We start from the raw sequence: 22,143 nt of genomic DNA, 5'->3' as shown, positions 1-22,143 counted from the left end.
GCTCATGTGTCAGTGTGCCCACCAGCACTCACTGTGGGGCCCACAAAAGGTGTCAGAAAAAAACTCTCAAAAATCCACAATACACGAGGAGCAGTTTGCTCTTCCTGCCACATTCCTGTCATCAATTGTTCAGCATCTCATAGACATCCCCTTAACTATGCCCCCATTTCACTAGATGCCAGAATCGGATGCCCATGCTCTCATCTGTTCTGAACAGTTAAGAGGTGGCAAAGACCTTCTCTGTGAGCAAGTGTGGCTCTGGCTGATGTAGGTGCCTTTTTCCACAGGATACCTCACAGAGGCCACACCCTCAGAATTTTGTGGTCCTGTTGGTTCTTCTTCCCTTTTAGAAGTGGCAGCCATTATGCTACACACACACACACACACACACACACACACACACACACACGTCATTTTGCAACTAGCACCCTCAACATTTCCTCAAAATTCCAAAAGTGCCCACTGGCCTCAAAACACCGGTGACCTGCACTATAGAAAATAATAATTTTGTTAACTGTATGCATCTGCTCTACATTCAGCAATAAAACATAAAGGATATTTGAAACAAGTCTTTTGTGACACAATTAAGCCATGCCACAATGCAACGCCGATTCATAAAGGCTCTCTATGAAGGACTTGGCTGAAACCCTGCTAAATGTGCTGGGCTAATACCATACTGGGACAATTCCACACTTGTCATGGTTGACATCCTGAGCCAAACCGGACAAGACAGCCTTGACAGATATTGAAATCCCTCCAGAACCAAAAGCTGGGGGACAGGGTTCCAGTCACCAGACTTGAGATTTCACCAGAAATCCATTAGGCACTAGAGTGGGAGTAGACCAAGTATCCAATGTGGTGCCCTCCAGATGTTATAGACTACGACTTCCATCATTTCAGGCCACTGGCACTGGCTAATGGGGGTTAAAACAATTAACAGTGCCAAGTAACTAGCCCACAAAAAAAAAGAACAGTAAAGGCCAAACCCTCCATCATGCCACAGATCCATAACCGGACCTCCCAACTTTTTTAACACTTTAATAACAGACCCAGGTTAGGGAATTGCATGTCTTGAAGCTGCAAGCAAGATGGCTATAAAGTAGATAAAGAACTCAAGCTGAATTTCACAAGCAGTAAACAGAATTTTAAAAAAGAACTGGATATATGTGATAACAACCTTATGAGATGGGGTTTGCAGAGCAGAGACTAAACAGACTGAGTTTGCTGAAAGCTACTAACAAGTTCATGGCAGAGGCAAAGTCCAAATCAGACAGTTCGCAACTAGTCTTCCAGCCACAGTGCTATATCAGCTCTCAGGGTGGAAACTCTGTGGCATGTCAGTGTTGATGGCAGGGGTCCAACAACAACATGTTATTAAGATGCTGCCTAGCAGAGCTTTTTCAAATGGTATTGATTTTTAGAACCTGGTCATCCCCCATCTGTTCCTGCAGTGGGCTACTTTACAGCTAAAATTGTTTGCATCCTCTTCAACACATTCACAAATATTATTAATATTAATCTGTGCTGGAGGTATGCAGGGTTAGAATGTGCATGATGATGCAGCATGAGCAGAGAAAAAATATGGAACTTGGCACTGGCTATAAAGCAGCTTCTCGAGAGCTTTAATGTTTAAATCAGCACCTTATTGTTGAATGAAGTATGTTTGAAGCATGAACATGCAATGCCTGGTGAAGACTCAGTAGCCTGAGGGGGCACTGGCTTGTCTATTGGAGGCAATCACTTCTATGCCCAGGCATAAACTCCTTGCTTCTTCTCATGACTAATAAAAACAAAATTATGCAAAAGACCAGAGATGCTAGACAAATGTTGCTTAACGTATAGCAAGTCACAGAAACCAGCTTTCCTTGGAACAGCAACTGGGTTACTTAAGCATGAATGGGAGTGTAAAGTTGCAGCAGCAGAGTTTTTTAGCCCATCCTTTGTAGAATTTGATCAGGGCTCCAGGGATAGTCCTCCCTTTTTATCATAACAACCCTGTGAGATAGGTTAAGCCAAGCATGTGCTATCAGCCCAAGTCCTGCCTCTACGCTTTGCGCTAAATAGGTATTTGAACCCAGTTGTTCATGCCACACTATAACCACAAACTATACCAACCCCTTTTTAGGAGAAGCGATTGTTTCATAAACTTGAGGTAACCTGCCAAAGACCTATGTTTAGTTTCTTCTTCCTATGAAGAACTTTTGATGTAAAACAAGCTTCTAATTTGGGACAGATACAGTGGTACCTCCGTTTATGACCTCAATTGGTTTTGGGGAGCCAGTCACTCCCCGAGCAGATTGTAAACAGAGCACCTCTTCTGCGTGTGCGCGAAGCGCCGATCACATGTGCATATTTCCACTATGGCCTATCTAATGTGATTTATTGTGTGTGTGTGTGTGTAAGAACTTCTTAAACAATAAAAATAAAAAATAGCTTTTTCTAAGTTGTCTTTGACAAATAGATAAGATTATCTGAGTTTTCCTTAAGCTGCAGAATCTGAGTAGTTTATATTAACAAAGGTACAAATAAAGGCATAGTTTGCCTTCAAGATCCTTACAGAATCCATGTCCCCATAAAACTCCAAAGCAGGATCACATCTGGCAATTTCTAGACCAATTCAACCCTCCTGAAAGTTATTGTCTCCCCGTTGCACCCTCTACAAACCTCAACCAGGGTGGGGGCAAACACATGGGCATAATAATCTCCAGCTGTTACAGCAGATGCCATTAAACACTTCACAGAAAAATAGAGTTCTAGAAAAATACATGCCATTGCATGTATACAGTAATTCCTTCTGATAGGAGCACCACTATGAATATGCCAAATCTAATTATTCTCAACACTAATGTAGCAATATTCTTCATTACTTCATTTCTAGGAGGAGCTATCGCAAAACTACATTGACGCATTCTGTTCAGTGTCTACCGGACTGAATATAATTCCAAGCTGTTGCATGCAGAGAACTGACAGTGGTGCTGAAAAGCTACTTATGCATTAGGCAAAAGTCAACTGAGCATTTCAGGCCATCTAAAAGACCATTTGAAATAAAGTTCTCACAGCCATTGAGCTGCTTTTCACACTTACGGAGACTACATAAAATAAAAAAGGTCTCTCGTCCTTGTTTACTTGTAGGGGTAAATGCAATGTGTATGATTTTCCTACTAAGATCCCCATGCATCTAAATTTGAGATGTTACACCCAAAGCTTCAGTGCTGTCCTTTAAGAAAGATAGCTGTAACAGCCACTTGCCCTTTCTCAAATTCCAATGTCAGTGAAAATCATAGGCTGATTTGGAGACTCCAAGTGAAAATGACAGGACAGCAGACAATCCAAGGGAATCTAAGCTCTTGCTAAAACCCAAGCCTTTGTATGGGAAACTTACTAAGAACATGCTCTATAAAGCTTATCAGGCATTTTGTGAAGCTATTATTTTCCCCTAAGCAAACAAGAAACAAGAACAAATTTCAAAAGGGTAACTAATTAATGACATGTGACCTTTTTTGAATATTTATATAGATACATGGTGAGCTGAAACACCTGACTAAATATATGGTCAATTCAGTCTTGAAATACTTGCATTCATGCTTATACTATATTCCTTATATGGACTTGAAGTCAGTACAAACACAAACAATGGAAACTGTAGGAATAAATGCCTAGATATATTTTATAAATTCTAGAACACTGCCTAACCCAAATAAAAACCACAAAAGACAGAGTGACCAAGACTCACAAAAACAAGGACTCTAGGTGGATACTTGCTTGGCTTGTACAGTTGATTACTTTTTGGAGAAAATCCATGCCACAGATATGACAAATGGAAAGGTGTTGCATTATTAGAGAAAACCTCAAAGGGATAAAACACAATGAATAATCAAACTGCAACAGAAGGTACTGACAGAAGGAAGATAAAATCTTTGAGGCAAACTATAGACATTAAAGCCAGCTCAAAGAAATATGAGGAGTAGGGATGAGAGGGTCCAGAAAAGAAGGGAGGGGTTGTATTTTTGCAGGCCTTCACATACGGTATCTAGTTTGATGCTATGGGCCTGGCAACCAGTCTCCTTGAACCACTTCCAGGAATCACCACACCCACCAGGACAGCTCACACTCAGATCCTCACACACTGTCCTCACGCCCAACACAGGCGAATTCTCAAAATTCGGTTAAGCAACACTAGGCCATTGGTATATAGTAACTCGGACATCTGATCAAGGACAGTTACAAACAATTGATATGGAAAATTCCAAGTGTCAGAATTGGAGGGTATTGATAACCCTGGGATAGGGTGCCACCTAGCTTCCTTCCCAAGCGCTTCCCAGATAACCTTTACAGTTCCTCTCTACCCTCAACCCTGCAATGTTCTATCACAGCACTGATACAGGGGCTTTGCAGCCATTAAAAAATAATAAAATTCCAGTAGCGGAGGAGACTGGCCTTGCACCATTCAACAAAGGAGGGAGGGAGGCTGCTTGGGCTTCTGCTCCTTCCCCACGGCAAAGAGGACACACATATTCATTCCCCCAAAAGCCTCAGTGCCAAGTTTCCCGAAGCGGATTGCCATGGGGGTAAGGAGAAAGAGAGAGACACAAATATGTATGTGTGCTTTCAGGAAATCCGTGGAAGAGACTAAATGCAACGAGGCAGGTGAGGAGGGTCGAAGCTGCAGCTGCACCACCACCTTGCACGGCAGCGCCGCAAACTTGGCTCGCGCGCGAGAGATGGGAGGGACCCGAGCCAAGTCCGGGGGGGGGGGGGCAGAATGCGGCGCACCAAGGGGGGCGGGGCGGGGGCGTTTTGCGCTGGGGGCGCAGCGGGCCACCCGAGCATCCGCGGATATCCTAGAATTGGGGGTGGGGGGGATGGGAAAGATAAATTGGGAGCTGTTCCCCCCCCCCGGGAAAACAAGCGCTTTCGCCTCTCCTGTTTTCTCACACCCACCCACCCGTACTTTTCAGCCTTGCGCATCCATATCCTAACCCAGACGCCCTTCCCTGCCCGGGGTGACTTCCCCCCCACCCCACCGCCCCCCACCCACAAAGACCCCTTGTTTCTCCTCTACGGCTCCTCCGAAGCCCAAAACACCGCTCTATGCGCACCCCTCACAACCACACACAGACCCCTCGCAGCCATTCGTTCTCCCCACCCCACCCCTCCCCTTCGCTGCGCCCCCCCCCCTCGACACCCCTCACAAGGGCAGCAGCAGCAGCTACCGTACCTCATACTGAATGTACTGCTTCCTCCACTCCGGGGTGATGTGCGCGGAAAGGTGCTCGGCGAACTTCATCCTGCCGCCTTCACGCCGCCTGCCCGCCCGGGGAGCCGGCTCAGCGGACGCAGCGCCGGGATGAGGCGCCTCTTTCTCCTCCTCCTGAGGGCGAAGGACCACCGCCGCCGCCGCCGCCGCCGCCGCACATGAGACCCCTCAGACAGGCACGCGCGCGCCGCCCTTCCCGGCAGCAGCAGCAGCAGCCCACCGGCACTAAGCGCGCCGCCGCTCGTCCCCGCCTCGCTCAGGGTCTCCTCAGCGCCGCCGCCACCACCGCCCGCCGCGGCCCCGCAACCTCCTCCGGCGCCCCTGAGGCAGTAGCGGCGCCCGCCGCCTCCGCCGCCATTTTGCCTCTCCGCCCCGCTGAGCCCGCCTCCCCATCCCTAGGCCGGGGCTGACGTCATCGCCGAGGTAACCGCCCCCCTCCCCCGCCCCGAGAGAGAGAGAAGGGGAAAAGGCTCCGCTGTGGGCCACGCCCACCGCTCCTTCCCCCGCCTGCGCGCACCACCCTAAGGAAGCGGGGCGGAAGGGGGCGGGGTCGACTCCGCCCCCCCTTGCCAAAGCGATACGCCCCTTCGCCTTCGCCTTCGCCGCCGAGGCGAGAGGGACACGCCCCTTTCCCCCGAGGTTCCGCTGCGGTGGAACTTGGATTGGGATTTCGCAGCCTGCGGGGAGCGTCTCTTTAGCGACTGCTGCAGCCTTTTAGCGCTCCCTTCCCGAACACGCTGCAATTCGTAAATGGTTTTTTTAATACAGGCGGGGGGATTATTCTATATGCCGGTATAAATGTGTGCGCGTGTATATGTATATATATAGAGAGAGAGAGAATCAGATGAATCTTTATTTGCATCAGCCACTAGCCATAGCAAAAAAAGAACAGAATATGTAGGTAGAGGTTAAAAAACACACGTTGATTACAGAAAATACATTTTGGAGACTGACATCAATAATCAAATAATGGGTCTTATTCTCATTGCTCCCGCTGAAAACCTTGCAGTTTTTGCTGTTACCTGGTCATCTTGGATCTGCTAAAAGAAAGGACACAAATCAATGGTTGAGCGACCTGGCATGGACATTAATAGAGGGGTAATAACCTCACTTCTCAAAAGTGTGTACACATACACACACACACGCATATATAACAGTCAAAAAAAAATCCTTCCAGTAGCACCTTAGAGACCAACTAAGTTTGTCATAGGTGTGAGCTTTCGTGTGCATGCACACTTCTGAAGAAGTGTGCATGCACACGAAAGCTCATACCTATCATACCTATTACAAACTTATTGGTCTCTAAGGTGCTACTGGAAGGATTTTTTTTTAAAAAAAAAGTGACTACGTCCTGTAACTAGGGGTTGGCAAACTTTTTCAGCAGGGGGCCGGTCCACTGTCCCTCAGACCTTGTGGGGAGCCGGACTATAGTTTTTTTTTGGGGGGGGGAATGAACTAATTCCTGTGCCCTACAAATAACCCAGAGATGCATTTTAAATAAAAGGACACATTCTACTCATGTAAAAACACCAGGCAGGCCCCACAAATAACCCAGAGATGCATTTTAAATAAAAGGACACATTCTATTCATGTAAAAACATGCTGATTCCTGGACCATCCGCGGGCTGGATTTAGAAGGCGATTGGGCCGCATCCGGCCCCCGGGCCTTAGTTTGGGGACCTTGATATATATAAAAGGGTTGCCATCAGAGCCGGATTTAGGTTTGATGAGGCCCTAAGCTAGTGAAGGTAATGGGGCCCTTTATATGTCCAGCTGTCCTTTGTCAACAACAAATTGTCACTGTTTTTTTGTGTTGAATATATGATATATGGTAATTTATGGAACTAATAGGTATCTAAAGCCATTTGCACATAGCAAAATATGTATTTTATCAAAGTAATTGATATAGAAATGAGCAAACCAGTGATATTTTAGGGAGCAGAGAGGCCCCATTACTTACATCATAGGTAAAAGTAAAGGGACTCCTGACCATTAGGTCCAGTTGTGACCGACTGTGGGGTTGTGGCGCTCATCTCGAGTTATTGGCCGAGGGAGCCGGCGTACAGCTTCCAGGTCATGTGGCCAGCATGACTAAGCCGCTTCTGGCAAACCAGAGCAGCACATGGAAACGCCGTTTACCTTCCCGCCTGAGCGGTACCTATTTATCTACTTGCACTTTGATGTGCTTTCGAACTGCTAGGTTGGCAGGAGCAGGGACTGAGCAATGGGAGCTCACCCCGTTGCGGGGATTCGAACCGCCGACCTTCTGATCGGCAAGCTCTAGGCTCTGTTGTTTAACCCACAGCGCCTCTCTCTCTCTCTCTCTCTCTCTCTCTCTCTCTCTCTCTCTCTCTCTCTCACACACACACACACACACACACACACACACACACACACTACTTACATCATAGGAGCCTACAAAACACTGTTGCTGTATGTAGGTTTTATTTTATTTGTTTTTATCTTATATTTTGGAAATGTACATTGTTGGTTTTTCCTTTAATTTTTTTTGGGGGGGGCCAAGAGAGTGGGGACCTAAGCTATAGCTTGTTTAGCTTATACGTAAATCCGGCACTGGTTGCCATATTTCATAATTCCTAACACCTGCAAAGTTGTTGAGCTTTTTCTAGGAAACCACCCTAATTGTTGAGCTTTTTTTGAGAACAAACACAAATCTGGGTTGTTTTTTTACATCGCGCCGCCATACAACCGGGTTTTAACTGACATTTTGCCATTTCGGCATAATTTCCCCCTGATACCATTTTTACACCCAGAAACCAGTACATGTCAGGAATTTTCCTAACATATGGAAAGCCTATACAGTATGTATACACACACGTATGCATATCTATTTATACATGCATATACATACATGAGACACTTTATACCACGGGTGTCAAACACAAGGCCCGCGGGCCAAATCCGGCCCGCCAGACCTCGTCATGTGGTCCGCCGAGCGCCCCAACCAGCGGGACCTTGCTGCTGAAGCGCCGCGCCGACAAAGCGCTGACAAACAGCTGGGGCCGGGGGGGTAGAAAGGTGGCCGGAGCAGCGCTGCGTGGAGTGCCCCGAACCACAGCAGGAGGAGGAGGCAGCTTGCAGGGTCAGCGCCCGGCAGCGCCACACGGAGAGTCCCGAGCCTCTGCGACGCAGCAGTGCTCTGTAGCACTTTGAATCCTCCTCCTCCTGCCATGGCTCGGCGCCTGGAAACAGCTGCTGCTGCTGCTGCTGCTGCTGCTGCTGCTGAAGCACAGACAAAGCACCCAGCAGCGCCACGTGGAGGAGGAGGATTCAAAGTGCTACAGAGCACTGCTGCGTCCCAGAGGCTCGGGACTCTCCGCACAGCGCTGCCGGGCACCAACCCGGCAAGCCGCCGCCTCCTCCTCCGCTTGCCTCACCTCCTCCTCCTCCTCCTGCCGCGGCTCAGCCTCATGAACGTGAGCTCAGCAGCGGCTCAGCCTCACGAACGTGCAACTCTGAGGCTTTACGCACTTCTCCTAAAACGGACACCCGCTGCCTCATGCTGCATGGGAAATGCTTTTTGCCCCTGGGTCCCTTCGCGCTCTTTTCTGGCGCTGAATCAAGGCGGCGACCCCCCCTTCCCTTTCTTTCTTCCTCTCTCTCGTTCTTATTCTTTCTTTCCCTCTCCTTCCTTCCTTCTTTATCTCTGTCTTCTCTCCCTCTTTCTTTTTCTTTCCTTCTTTATTCCTTCTTTCCTACTCTTCTTTCTCTCACCTCTTTCCTTCCTCTCTCCCTCCTGCTCACTCTTTTCTTTCTTTCTTTCTTTCTTTCTTTCTTTCTTCCTTCCTTCCTTCCTTCCTTCCTTCCTTCCTCCCTCCCTCCCTCCCTCCCTCCCTCCCTCCCCTCCCTCTCCTCAGAAACATAGGATGCTGCTTTATACTTCTTGCCCTTAAACCCTGGAACCAGGAGAGCAGCTCCAGTGAGTCAACCTCAGCCAGTCCCTTTGGTGAAGGGTGGTGGCTCACTGGCAGAACATCTGTCCTGCATGCAGAAGGACCCCAGCATCTCCAGGTACTAGTAGCTCTGCAAAGGTCCTGCATGAAACCCTAGCAAGCCTCCACCACCCAGTGCAGTTACCAAAAATCATTTTTCAATAAATTGTACAATAATTGTACATTTGAATATCTACTTGCCATTATTCTGACTATGTTTCTGCTTTCAGAGCTAGTTATTACTTAATTATTACAAAAAACAGTAATAATTGAATGCAGTGACAATAATTTATGATAATAAAGAGTGGACACATAGTCCTACAGATACAACCGGCCCTTTGAGGGTGACCAAACTGCTGATGCGGCCCCCGATGAATTTGAGTTTGACACCCCTGCTTTATACTATCAGAGCTAGGAAGAGAGCTGAGCGAATTGTCGCAGATCCTTTCCATCCCGGTCATCATCTGTTTGATTTACTTCCATCTGGACGTCGCTACAGGACTCTATACACCAAAGCGGCTAGGCACAGGAACAGTTTTTTCCCTTGTGCCATCAAATTGTTAAATTCGTAGTTGTGTAGCGGAAGGGGAGGCCAGTTATGGGTGGGGTTTGCCGTGCTATTGTATTGTATGTGGAACAATGTTTGTATAAGGTACATTTACATTGCAGTGTTACAATTGCCTCGCCCCCTGGGTATGCTGTGATTAAGTGGATCATAAAACGCTATGCTCCTTTGAGCACACTGGTAAGAGATTTGCGGGGGCCAATGGTTTATGGTCCACCTTTAAGTTCAATGGGCGGTATATTAATGCCTTTTGCTGGTAGAACTTTATTTTGGATTCAGTTCCACATCTTCCCTGACACAAACCCACCCCCTACACCCTTTTCATCCCCTCCAGCAGCTGATTTGTGCTAGCAGTAGGCTTCTCTCACTCCTTCATCCCTGCCGAGGAGGGTCATCGTTTTGTGGTTCAACTCAAGTGCCAAAATGTCTTGCGCCAGCCCAGGTAGTTTTCCACCAGTCTATTCTGGGTGGTAAGTCTCTGGGTAGAGTCAGCAGTGGTGGGGTACCTTCAAGATCTGTCCATTTAGGGGTTTTGAACCAAATCCTAAAGCACTCCCCACTGAAATGGTTGGTACATAGGACCATGCTGCCAATCTTTCACTAATAATAATAATAATTATTATTATTATTATTTATTATTATTATTATTTATACCCTGCCCATCTGGCTGGGTTTCCCCAGCCACTCTGGGCGGCTTCCAACAGAATATTAAAATACAATAATCTATTAAACATTAAAAGCTTCCCTAAACAGGGCTGCCTTCAGTTGTCTTCTAAAAGTTGTTTATTTCCTTGACATCTGGTGGGAGGGGGTTCCATAGGGCGGGTGTCACTACCAAGAAGGCCCTCTGCCTGGTTCCCTGTAGCTTTGCTTCTCTCAGTGAGGGAACCGCCAGAAGGCCCTCGGCCCTGGACCTCAGTGTCCGGGCAGAATGATGGGGGTGGAGACGCTCCTTCAGGTATACTGGATCGAGGCCATTTAGGGCTTTAAAGGTCAGCACCAACACTTTGAATTGTGCTCAGAAACGTACTGGACCGGAATCATTCTGTATCGATAGAGTTTGTCATGATGATGTTCATGGGGGGAAAACAGTTGTGACCAAGGTAATAATAAAAATAATAATGACCTCAGAAGAAGAGTTCCATTTTCTCTGCTGCATTAATGCTCTGTGTTTGTAAGTGCTATGCCAAGGTCAAGTCTTACAACTCCTAGATCTGTCTCAGCTCTTCAAGGTGTTTCCTGAACAGGATGGCTAAGGAGGCTGTCTGAAAGTCAAGTATGTTAAGATTTCCAAAATGATAACATAGCTAGGGAGAAAGAATGAAGGGGGCAGATGAAGGGGGCAGTATTCATTCATTCATTCATTCATTCATTTAGAATTACTTCCTCCCAAATCTACAATTCTATAATTTTATGAACCTGCTATGCTTGGGTCTGCCTATCTAAAGACAATTGTTCTGGCTTTTCCCCACTGGTCTCTGGGACAAAAGCATTGACTTCAGAGGCAACAGAATTAATCTACACAACACAATTGCTATAAACATTTTGCAGAATGCTGCCAGAGATTCCGTTCCTTTTAATTTGTGAGCAAACAGCACCCTTGCCTTGGGATTTACCCAACATCACTAGCAGATTAGGTTCTCCTAGGCTGGGTCATTGCTGTTATCTGTACTGTATTATGTTTGTAGAAAACATTTTAATGAATGATGATTAGGTGCCCTTCAACAGAAACTTTAGAATCAGCAGTTCAAAAAGTACTGACCTTAGAGAGCTGAAGTATTATCACCGCTTCCTGGACAAAAAAAAGTGTTTTCATACATTACAGAAATTAATTGTGGGGGAGGGGGAGCCAAACTAAGTTACACGGATAACATCTTAGCCATTTAGACTGGGAATCAGAAGAAGGTTTTAGAACTATAAGGAACATAAAAGCTGCGACTCTCCACATAACAGTTGTACGAGAGCTTCGGATGCTTTAAAATAATTTCAAATCTATTTAATTATTCAATGATTTTTTTAAAAAATTGCCAGTTTAAGACCTGGGTTAAGGTTATCTCATATTGCCTCAAATTCCATGTAGATATTTGTATTTTAATATTCTTTTGGAAGCTGCCCAGAGTGGCTGGGGAAACACAGCCAGATGGGCGGGGTATAAATATAATAATAATAATAATAATAATAATAATAATAATAATAGATAGATAGATAGATAGATAGATAGATAGATAGATAGATATTGGAAACCTTAACAGCAAAGGTGCTGTGTAATGTCAGAAACTTTCAGACAAGCAGTAGAAAGGCCCCAATCCCCCATTTCCATTCCCCCACCCTATGGAAAGGAAGAGCAGGGAATGGGCATTTTTTCTGATGTGTAGAAAAAACATGGGGGCTGCAATCCTCAGGCTGCCTTTCTGCCTTCTGTGTGCCTTCTGTGTGGTGTGGTGGTTTGACAGCATTTGGCAACAGGGTGTGTGTGTGTGTGTGTTGTCATGGGCACATTAGGGCATTTGGAAGCCGTCATGCATACCATGACGAAGGTAAAAAAAAGGTAAAGAACCCCTGGACGGTTAAGTCCAGTCAAAGGCGACTATGGGATTGTGGCGCTCATCTTGATTTTCAGCCCAAGGGAGCCAGCGTTTGTCCACAGACAGCTTTCCAGGTCATGTGGCCAGCATGACTAAACCACTTCTGGTGCAACGGGACACCGTGTCGGAAACCAGAGCACACGAAAATGCCATTTACCTTCCTGCCACAGCGGCACCTATTTATCTACTTGCGCTGGTGTGCTTTTGAACTGCTAGGTTGGCAGGAGCAGGGACAGAGCAACAGGAGCTCACCCTGTCGTGTGGATTCGAACCACCGACCTTCTGATCAGCAAGCCGAAGAGGCTCAGTGGTTTAGACCAGGCATCCCCAAACTGCGGCCCTCCAGATGTTTGGGCCTACAACTCCCATGATCCCTAGCTAACAGAACCAGTGGTCAGGGATGATGGGAATTGCAGTCCAAAACATCTAGAGGGCCGAAGTTTGGGGGTGCCTGGTTTAGACCACAGCGCAACCTGTGTCCCATCATGACAAAGTAGCTACCATTGCCGGGATGGCAAGTCACCTCCCCAATTCATTGGTCAATTCCCGTTGAATTAATTTCCCCTTTGCCAGACAATGCACCCTTCCCATGATCCATCTCTCTTCCCTCCCTCACTCTCTCTCTCCAGGATCATCACCCATGCTCCCATGCATAGTCTCTCTTCCCAATGGGGCGTGGGTGGCGCTGTGGTCTAAACCACTGAGCCTAGGGCTTGCTGATCAGAAAGTCGGCGGTTCGAATCCCGTGAGAGTCACTGGCAGCAACCTGACAGTCCTCTTGCATTTGGTCACCCCTACCCTTGTGAGATGCTGGTGGCGCTGTGGGTTAAACCACAGAGCCTAGGGCTTGCCGATCCGAAGGTCAGCGGTTCGAATCCCCGCGATGGGGTGAGCTCCCTTTGTTCTGTCCCAGTTCCTGCCAACATAGCAGTTCGAAAGCACGCTCAAAAGTGCAAGTAGATAAATAGGTACCGCTCTGGCAGGAAGATAAACTGCGTTTCCGTGCGCTGCTCTGGTTCGCCAGAAGCAGCTTAGTCATGCTGGCCACATGACCCAGAAACCCTGTTTGTGGACAAACGCCGGCTCCCTCGGCCAGTAAAGTGAGATGAGTGCCGCAACCCCAGAGTCGTCTGCGACTGAACTTAACTGTCAGGGGTCCTTTACCTTTATAGATCAGCAACCAGACACACAGGAACCCTCTCAGGATTATCAACCTCCAAAATAATATATCCTCTAAATCACCTTTTTCCCTCTTCCTTTTCCTAGATAAGCCATTTTGGTCAGCAACCAAAGGCTTTGTCCTCCTCTGATGTAGGTCAACATTCACATTTTCTTTCCATTTAAATTCCTGCCATCCTCCCCAATAATTCCTTCAGCTAGGAAATGAGAATAGAGATAGAGAATACACTCCTTGCTGGCATATTTTAAGGAGACCTTTCTGTGTAAGATTGACACGAAGAAAGCCTCTGGAACAATGTCAATCCCTCATACTCATTCCCAATTGCCTTTTTGTACCCCCCAGCAGTAAATGCTGTTCAGTGTGGTCCTCAGTTGTAACATATCCTCCTTCTCAACAAACGCCTCATTTGCATTTTAAAATTTGAACTGGGACTGCCAGAAATCAGCTTCCTGCTACTGCAGAGTCTTGCACCTGTTTTGTCGAATGCATGGAGAGACCTTTATAAATAGAATAGGTCTTTAAAGTAATTACACTTTTTTAGAGCTCTCACACTGCGGGGGGGGGGGCAGTTTTTCACAAGCTGGTTCACAGGGAGAGAGAGAGAGAAAAAAACACATTTTCTACCTTTTTTTAAAGGTTGCTTTTCACACAGAGAATATTGGGGTAGGTTGCTACATTTGTATTTGTGACTGAAATCAACTGATGACACACGATCAGTTGTATTGGGTTGAGTCTTTTACAGGCCTGACCCATCACCATTTTTAAGTTTGCTGACTTTAGGAGAAGAGAAAGAGAAAGACGGGGAGGGAGAGAAAGAGAGGTAATGTTTAATAAAATTAGGTTCCATATTGCAGTTTGATGTTGCAGCCCAAGTTTGAAGAGGCTGAATACTACAGGTATAAATAATTTTCTGGTTTTACAGACTATAACCTTCACAAGACAAAGACACACACACACACAAAAAGCAGTTCCCTATGGGCCTAGGTCAGGGAGGATAGGGAATCTAGGAAGCTGCTTTATACAGAGTCAGACTATTTGCCCATCTGTCTACGCTGACCGGCAGCAGCTCTCCAGGATTTAAAACAGGTTTGTCTCCCAACCCAACCTGGAAACATCTGGGATGGAAACGGGGGCCTTCTGCATGTGAAGCAGATGCTCTGCCATCTCTGGCCCTCCAGATGTTTTGCACTGCCTCTCCCATCATCCTTGACCATGGGCCATGCTGGCTGGGGCTGATAGAAATAGCTGTCTAGCAACATCTGGAAGCCAAGGATTCCTCGTGCCTTTTCTAGGATGATTGGACACAAAAGAGGATAGGGCTCCCACACCTTTAGCAATTGTGCAGAAGAAGAGGTTTGTTTGTTTGTTTGTTTGTTTGTTTTACTAATTGCAGCTTCTCATGTAATTATGTGGAAAGCTTCAACTACCAAAATGCCCTCTACCATACAATTATTAAAAGGTACAAGGTACTTGCTATCCTTTGCATTTGGTCATCCTACATTTGCCAGTGGTAACTAAAGTGCCCACTGTTTAATGTACCGAGTTCCAAAATGAAACATTGATTGGGTACAGGGGGGGGGAAATGTTCTTTTACTGGCTGCCTGAAGAGCCAAGACGGTGCCAAGTACTACCTGAACTGGAGCACCAGTTATCATGTATCAGAATATTATATTTCAGGGGCCTGAATCAAGAGAGCAGGGACTGGCTGAGCTCTGCCAGCACCACGGAGAGTTCCTAGACAAACCATATGCTGCTTCCACCAGCATCTGAGCACTTAAATAATCAGCAAAGTTGCCCTGTTGAGTGTCTAAGCTCCTTCCCCCACCCAAGCTGAGAGCCAGCAGGAATTTAAAGACACAGAGCCCTGGCTTGGGCACTGCTGAGTGGCTTCCTTGTACATCCTCTGCCTTTTCTGCTTACGAGCCTCAGGCAGTTGGTGAAATGGAGGAGTGGAGATTCCTGTCGTTTGCTGGAGGAATTTGAACCCCTTGCCTCATCCACAAAGTCAGAGGAAAGTCGTCTTCCTCTGGGACCCTAGAAGAATGTTTCCCATCCCAATCAACAGGAGGCCAGATTGGGTTTGTGGGAAGTCTTGATACATACATCTGTTGAAACCCCCCCCCCCCCGTAAAGGTGTCTTTTGCTACAGAATCAATGCCCATAGCAATTGGCAACTACAAGGAGCCTAGCAGCAACTGGGCTCAGACGTGGCTGCTCCATTAGGACCACTGGGAGCTCCAACACCAACCTCAGTCAACACCCAACTGCCTCCTTTCAGTCCAGGGGAAGGCCCTGGGCTGTCATTTGCCTCCTCCTTCTCTGACTCGGTGTTGCCATTGTAGAACTTTGCAGAGAAGAGGATGGGGACTAAACTAGAAATAGTTGGCTCTTCCTGTCGTTTGCTTTGGCGACACCTACTGCTGGGCTCCCTGCCTTCCACCCTACCAATCTCAGTGGGCATTAGTCCCCACTCATACCTGCCAAGTTGCTGTCAGAGAAATAAGGGACCGGGCTGGAAATAGCAGACCGGAGGTAGCGCTGCCGCCATTTTGGAACTGGGCGGAGCATGCTCAGAAGTGACTTTTGATGCTGCTTTGCCCAGTTCCAAAATGGCCGCTGCGCCAGAAGTCACACTGCAGCCATTTTGGAACTGGGCAGAGCAGCATCAAAAGTCGCTTCTGAGCATGCACCGCCCAGTTCCAAAATGGCCGCCGCGCCAGAATAAACCGGGAAAAAACATAAAAAATCAGTTTTTTCAGCTAGGAACAGCTGGAAAAACAGGGATTTCCCGGGGAAAACGGGAGACTTGGCAGCTATGTCCCCACTGTGTAGGGCTAAATGTCACATTGCCAAAAGAGAGGTGAGGCTTTGCACCGTGTGAGCTATACTCTTACCTACCTCTGGCGTTCATTTTATCTTCTCTGTGTCGAGCATGTGAAAAGCTTTCGATGAAGAAATCTTTTAAAAGACCTGATCCTGAGGGACGTTGTTCAGGTACTTGATACGCTGTTTGAAAGAGAACAAAAGACAGCTAGAGCAAAGCTGAAGCTATGACTGAACAATTACCCACTCTCGTGCCAGTCAAAGAGACTGCACTCAGCCCCCCATGTAGCTCCTGATCCTGCCGCAAAAGGCTTTGCAGTTATTATTTTTTCTGGAGAAAGCGACAGAGGGATCAGAGGAAGGGGGGAAAGTTACAGCTCTCTTTCACACGGCCGCCCCCAAGAGAGATTTTACCTGCTGAGGCAATTGCTACTTGGCTTAAAGTGAGGAATGTGAATTCCGTGCAAAGAAAAGATCTGAAGGAAACACAAGGCAATAATTACGGTGATGATAATTTTTTTAAGCGGGTGATCCGAGTCAGAAATTACAAGAGGATTTAGTGAGTCCTACCTCCAAGGAATTGCATAGCCTACCAGAGTGTGGGAGGGAGGGGTAGCTTTAGGCTTCCAGCAACACAAGCAATGCCAGCTGTTGTAGGGAGCTGCAGGCAGCCAAGACATTCGCTGCATCAGGAGATAAGGAACCAAAGCACTTGGATGGAATACCTTGTAAATGTAAAGTCTGCATGAAAATTTGCATGCATTCTTGTGCACATTTCTTTTATCAGACATACAGTGGTACCTCAGTTTAAGAACAGTCCGGTTTATTAATGGTTTAGTTTACAAACTCAGCAAAACCAAAATTAGTGTCTTGGTTTGAGAACTTTACCTTGGTCTAAGAATGGTATCCGAACAGTGGAAGGGCACCGGCGGCAGGAGGCCTCATTAGGGAAAGCGCGCCTCGGTTTAAGAATGGTTTTGGTTTAAGAAAGGACTTTCGGAATGGATTAAGTCCATAATTTGACTAATATATGCACTTCTGCAGGCAATCTATGTTAATATATGCACCTTTGCTTGTACTTTTCATTAATATATCTATCTTTGCATGCACCCTTTGGCCAGAGAACTGCATTGCAAAATTCAGAGAAGTGTGAATTTCAAAGGAGAGCTATGCTTTGGTTTGCATGTTTGTTTGGGAAATGCAGATTTTCATAGGTTCCTATTAAAATGTGAACAGCACTTCTGTCTCCCCTATCCCTAGAAGCTTCTAGACAAAGCTCTGGCAGGTTATTTCAAATTACTATGTCCCCTTGCAACCTCTGCATCTCTTGTCTCATCTGCAATTTTCCTGTCTGTCTAGCCTCAAGCTACCTTTCTTCACCTGGCTTTTATATCCTTCCCCTCATTTCTGTAGACTTTCTCTTTCAGTTCTCCTTTCCAAGTCTCCTATATTGTCCAGTCCCTGCCTCCTTCTTTCCAAGTCCCCCTGCTTCTTCTGGCTCGAAGGCCCACCTTCTGCGCTTCTCTTGGTTCAGAACAGCTCAGCCAATGTGAGCCAGAGATTATTCTGCCTCTCCCAGCCTTCTGTGAGGCAGCTCAGCTAATCATTGCCAAAGGCTTAATTTTAAGAAACCCCCAAGAGTTGGACCTGCTGAAACCCAGGGGCACGATCTGAGGACAGTCTGAGGAAAGCCTGAACACAAGAACTGCTTCTGCTGTTTGTGCCTTACATCTCTCTAGGCTTCACCTCTAAATCGCTGACCAAACAGGAAGACTTCCAGCCATCGGAGCCCACATCTGAAGAGCCAAGCACAGTCTCTTTAACCACCAACAGCTACCCCTGAAAGTGTCAAGAGGCAGAAGCCCTGGCCAGCTCCGCTTGTAATTAGTCTGAAAAACATGTGCCTAAATGTTACTGGCTGAAAGGGCGATTTCACTGGGAAAGGGTTAGAGGCCTTTGAGACAAACATTCCCTTTGTTGCAAATGCCAGAAGACCAAGATTAGATCAGCCCTGTGACAAGCAGTGGGGGGAAGATGTGGAGTCACAGCGAGCTTTTGCCGCCTGCTCAAGGGAATTCCATGTGCGAATTGGAGCAAGGCTGGTATGTTTGGGCTGTGGGGGCGGGATTTGAATAATCCCAAGCATCTGTTTACTACAGATCTGGGGGGGGGGAGCGCACACACACACACACACAAATTAAACTTTCTCAGGTCTGATATAAAAGAAAAAGAGCACGGAGGCAAAGAAAAAAGTTTAGCCACAATGCAAACATGACTATATTAAGATTCCGCATGCCACATTGCTACCGGCATAGCTCACTTTCAGAGATTCACAGGCGTTACACGGGAGCCCAAATCCCAAGAGGTTTCCCCTTGTGATAGCACACATTTGCAAGAATTGGCTCGTCTCTCATTTGGCCGCTGTGATTATTCCCAAGCTGATCGGCAGCGGGGGGTGAAGCAGAATGACAAGCACCATGGCTCCTAGCTAAGGTACCGTCATCACAATTGCTCGTCATGCCCTCGTTACTCACACCCTCCCTCTTGTCTCATCTGGAACTGCAGCTGTGAAAATGTCACTGGACAGAAGAAATGATTTGGCAAGAGAATACAGATTATTATGCTAAATACACCTAAGTTAAACATTTATATTTTGAGAGAAGGAGTCGGGGAAGAAAAAGGGTGTTAATATAATCATAGCTTGCTGAATAAACTATTTCCATTTGAATGCTGGTTGTGGAGCCAGGTTATATACATGAGGGGCAGACTACGGCCCCGGGGGCCGGATATGGCCCACGAGGCTCATTTATCCGGCCCCCGGTGACTGCTCTTATTGGCGCGGCGTGGCTGCCCACTTCCTGGTCGCCGGAGTATCAGAAATAGCTTGTGCACATGTGCAAGCGTCATTTCTGGCACACTTCTGGGTCGGAGGAGGCCCATGCTCTTGCACACAAGTTATTTCCAGTGTTCTGGCGACCTGGAAGTGCGCAAGAAATCGTGTGTGCACAGCCTGTCGCCCACTCGGCGCTCAAGGCACAGGCCCAAGGCCAGGTAAGTTTGGAGACCCCTGATATACATCCTCATTAAACATATTTAATAAAATCATACCAAATAATGCTAATTCATGGGGACCCAGTTCGTTGAAATAACGTTGGATTTCATTCAGAATGGTCAACAGCATTTCTCAGTCAAGATTCAAAAGTGACAGAAATAATATTCCTATGATGGGTTTTTTTTGGGGGGGGGAGAGTGGGAGTCAGTCTGGATGATAATCTGGGGCCCTTCCAATTCTTGGGCTCCTGTATCCATGGGGATAGAATGTATAAGAGCAAGCCCGTTCCTTTGTCTCAGTAATGGCATTGGCTGGCTACTTAAGTCCCACAATTTACAAGTCAAAAGAGGTTGCCATAGAAACAGAAACAAATGGGTGGGCCTTCCCCCCCACCCTCACCTGGCTGGTAGGTAGAAGAACAACAACCAGAGTTTTTGTTGTTGTTGTTTGTGGGGGGAGCTCATGATACAATCTGCAGACAGCAAGATACCTTTTTGCTCTGTGTTTTTATCCAAAGCGGGGACTAATAGAGAAGCAAGATCTTTTGGGGGGGGGGTTAAAGCTGTGAGCCTCTCCATCCTATGCTCAGGCTGCACAGTACATATGTGTAAATAAAATCAAATTTCCTAACGACGCCAAAGTCTCCCCTAACCTTCATTCCAAGGAAACTGAACCCTGGATAAGCATGGTTGCCCCTAAATACTGGAGAGGGACGTGGGTGGCGCTGTGGTCTAAACCACAGAGCCTAGAGCTTGCCGATCAGAAGGTTGCCAGTTCGAATCCCCGCGACGGGGTGAGCTCCCATTGCTCAGTCCCTGCTTCTGCCAACCTAGCAGTTCGAAAGCATGTCAAAGTGCAAGTAGATAAATAGGTACCGCCACAGCGGGAAGGTAAACGGTGTTTCTGTGCACTGCTCTGGTTCGCCAGAAGCGGCTTAGTCATGCTGGCCATATGACCTGGAAGCTGTACGCCGGCTCCCTCAGCCAGTAAAGCGAGATGAACGGCACAACCCCAGAGACATCTGCGACTGGACGTAACGGTGAGGGGTCCCTTTACCTTTAGATACTGGAGATGCCCTATTGTACCCCGGGATTGCAGGCTTCCTCAAACTCGGCCTCCCATATGTTTTGAGACTACAATTACCATCATCCCTGACCACTGGTCCTGCTAGCTAGGGATCATGGGAGCTGTCGGCCAAAAACATCTGGAGGAAGCCTGCCCTATAGAGAAGGTGCTCTGTTTCCCCCTTCTCTCCTTTAGCATTGAAGCTAGTTTTTGGTACTTACTCTGTCTCAGCAAGGGCAAGGCTCCTAGCTTGGGGTTCAAGGAAAACACCACGTCAGCAGACATCCTTGTGGTTACTGCACACTGCCTTTCTGTCAGGAGTATGGGCAGGAGTCAGGCTCTGGGGCCTGTAGTGCTTTGCAGGACTGGGGCCTGCCTCAGCTTGTGCTGGAGAAGCAGGGAGTGGCCACTCAGGTGAGGCCTCAGCTTGTGCTGGAGAGGCAAGGAGTGACCACTCAGGTGAGACCACTTGATATCTCACTGCACCTGGTGGCAGGAGCTGGGAGGGATAAAGCTCAGCATTTCCCTTCAGCTCTTTGCCACAGCAACGCTATCCCTGCCTGGTTGCATCTGGCCTCTTGCTCCTTGGACCCTTGCCTTGCCGACGTCTTGCTCCTTGGACCTTTGCCTTGCTGACGCCTTGCTCCTTGACTCCCAGACCTTCGCCTCTGCCTTGCTCCTTGACCGTGCGACTGCCTGCTGCTGGACCCTCAGCCCTGCACCTGTTCCTGCTTCTACACCGCCATCTTGCCTCTGGTCCTGACGTCCTCAGCCAGGGCTTCAACCGCCCGCCGACCGGACCGTGACACTTTCACACTGGCAAACACCCTGGCTTTTCTCAAGCAAAGATGGCTGCATTGGCGTGAGACGGTGCTTAATGGAGGAACACCAAACAACGAGGGTCAGCTGTGGAGATTAGGGTATTAGGGCAGAAGGGCTGCTTCCCCACCAACCTCATTCATGTTGCTCTCAGATAGCCTCCACCTGATTGCCTCCTTCCTTAGAACCCACCAGGGAATGGCTCTGCCTGCCATTGACTCTGTTTCCACCTACTGTGGGCCTGCCTGCCTTGTGCCCCACCAGTCTCGAGAGGCACCAGCCATTCCTGGCGATCAGTTAGCCAAAGCCATGAGGCCCAGCATTCACCAAAACTGCCAACGAAAGGTCATTTGCAGGTGTAACGTAAGAGATTTTGACCTTAATGGCACCTGCAGCAGGTCCTGGCTTTGTCATCCACCTGATGAAACAGAATTCAACTTAAAGTCATATTGTCTGTTGTTTTACTGGGGGGGGGGCGCTCACCATACAAATTATTATTTGACCAATAGGCACCTTAGTTTTTGCAGTCCTGCACCCAGAAAGAAAGAAAAAAGCCACTTCACTGCTGCTCCTTCCTTGACGTAGTTATACAATCCAGATTTCCTAGGCGGAAATAATTGCTGAGTCAATCCTGATAAAAGAAGAAAGAGCCCGAAACCAAACACACCCAACCCAGTTTTTTTAAAAACATGCTCAAGATATTCCACTCATTAAAATGTAATAATGACAAATGCAGCAATCAAAGAACCGAGACTCGTTTGGATAAATTTTCTGTGTCGCTTTGTTTTCCAAAGAAGCAAGATAAGTAACTATTTTTAGAGGAATAAGTTTCTAAGCACAGCAG

General features: G+C 47.3%; 1 protein-coding gene across 2 annotated transcripts in view; it reads right to left on the bottom strand.

Annotated features, from left to right (window-relative positions):
- Window positions 1–5,623, bottom strand: part of XPR1 (xenotropic and polytropic retrovirus receptor 1) — a 100,680-nt gene extending 95,057 nt beyond the window's left edge. For both annotated transcript variants that reach the window (XM_088674862.1, XM_035124297.3), the window contains exon 1: window positions 5,219–5,623. Coding sequence is in view for 1 of the 2 variants with exons in the window: in XM_035124297.3 (XP_034980188.1) it covers window positions 5,219–5,287 (69 nt within the window). In the remaining variant the exon portion in view is untranslated. The remainder of the gene's footprint in view (window positions 1–5,218) is intronic.
- Between the last annotated feature and the right edge of the window lie 16,520 nt (window positions 5,624–22,143).

Source organism: Zootoca vivipara, chromosome 7 (genome assembly GCF_965207765.1).
Source record: "Zootoca vivipara chromosome 7, rZooViv2.hap1.1, whole genome shotgun sequence".
Taxonomy (NCBI): domain Eukaryota; kingdom Metazoa; phylum Chordata; class Lepidosauria; order Squamata; family Lacertidae; genus Zootoca; species Zootoca vivipara.
The sequence above is the reverse complement of the archived record's forward strand: the minus strand, read 5'-3'. Positions and strand labels throughout refer to the sequence as shown.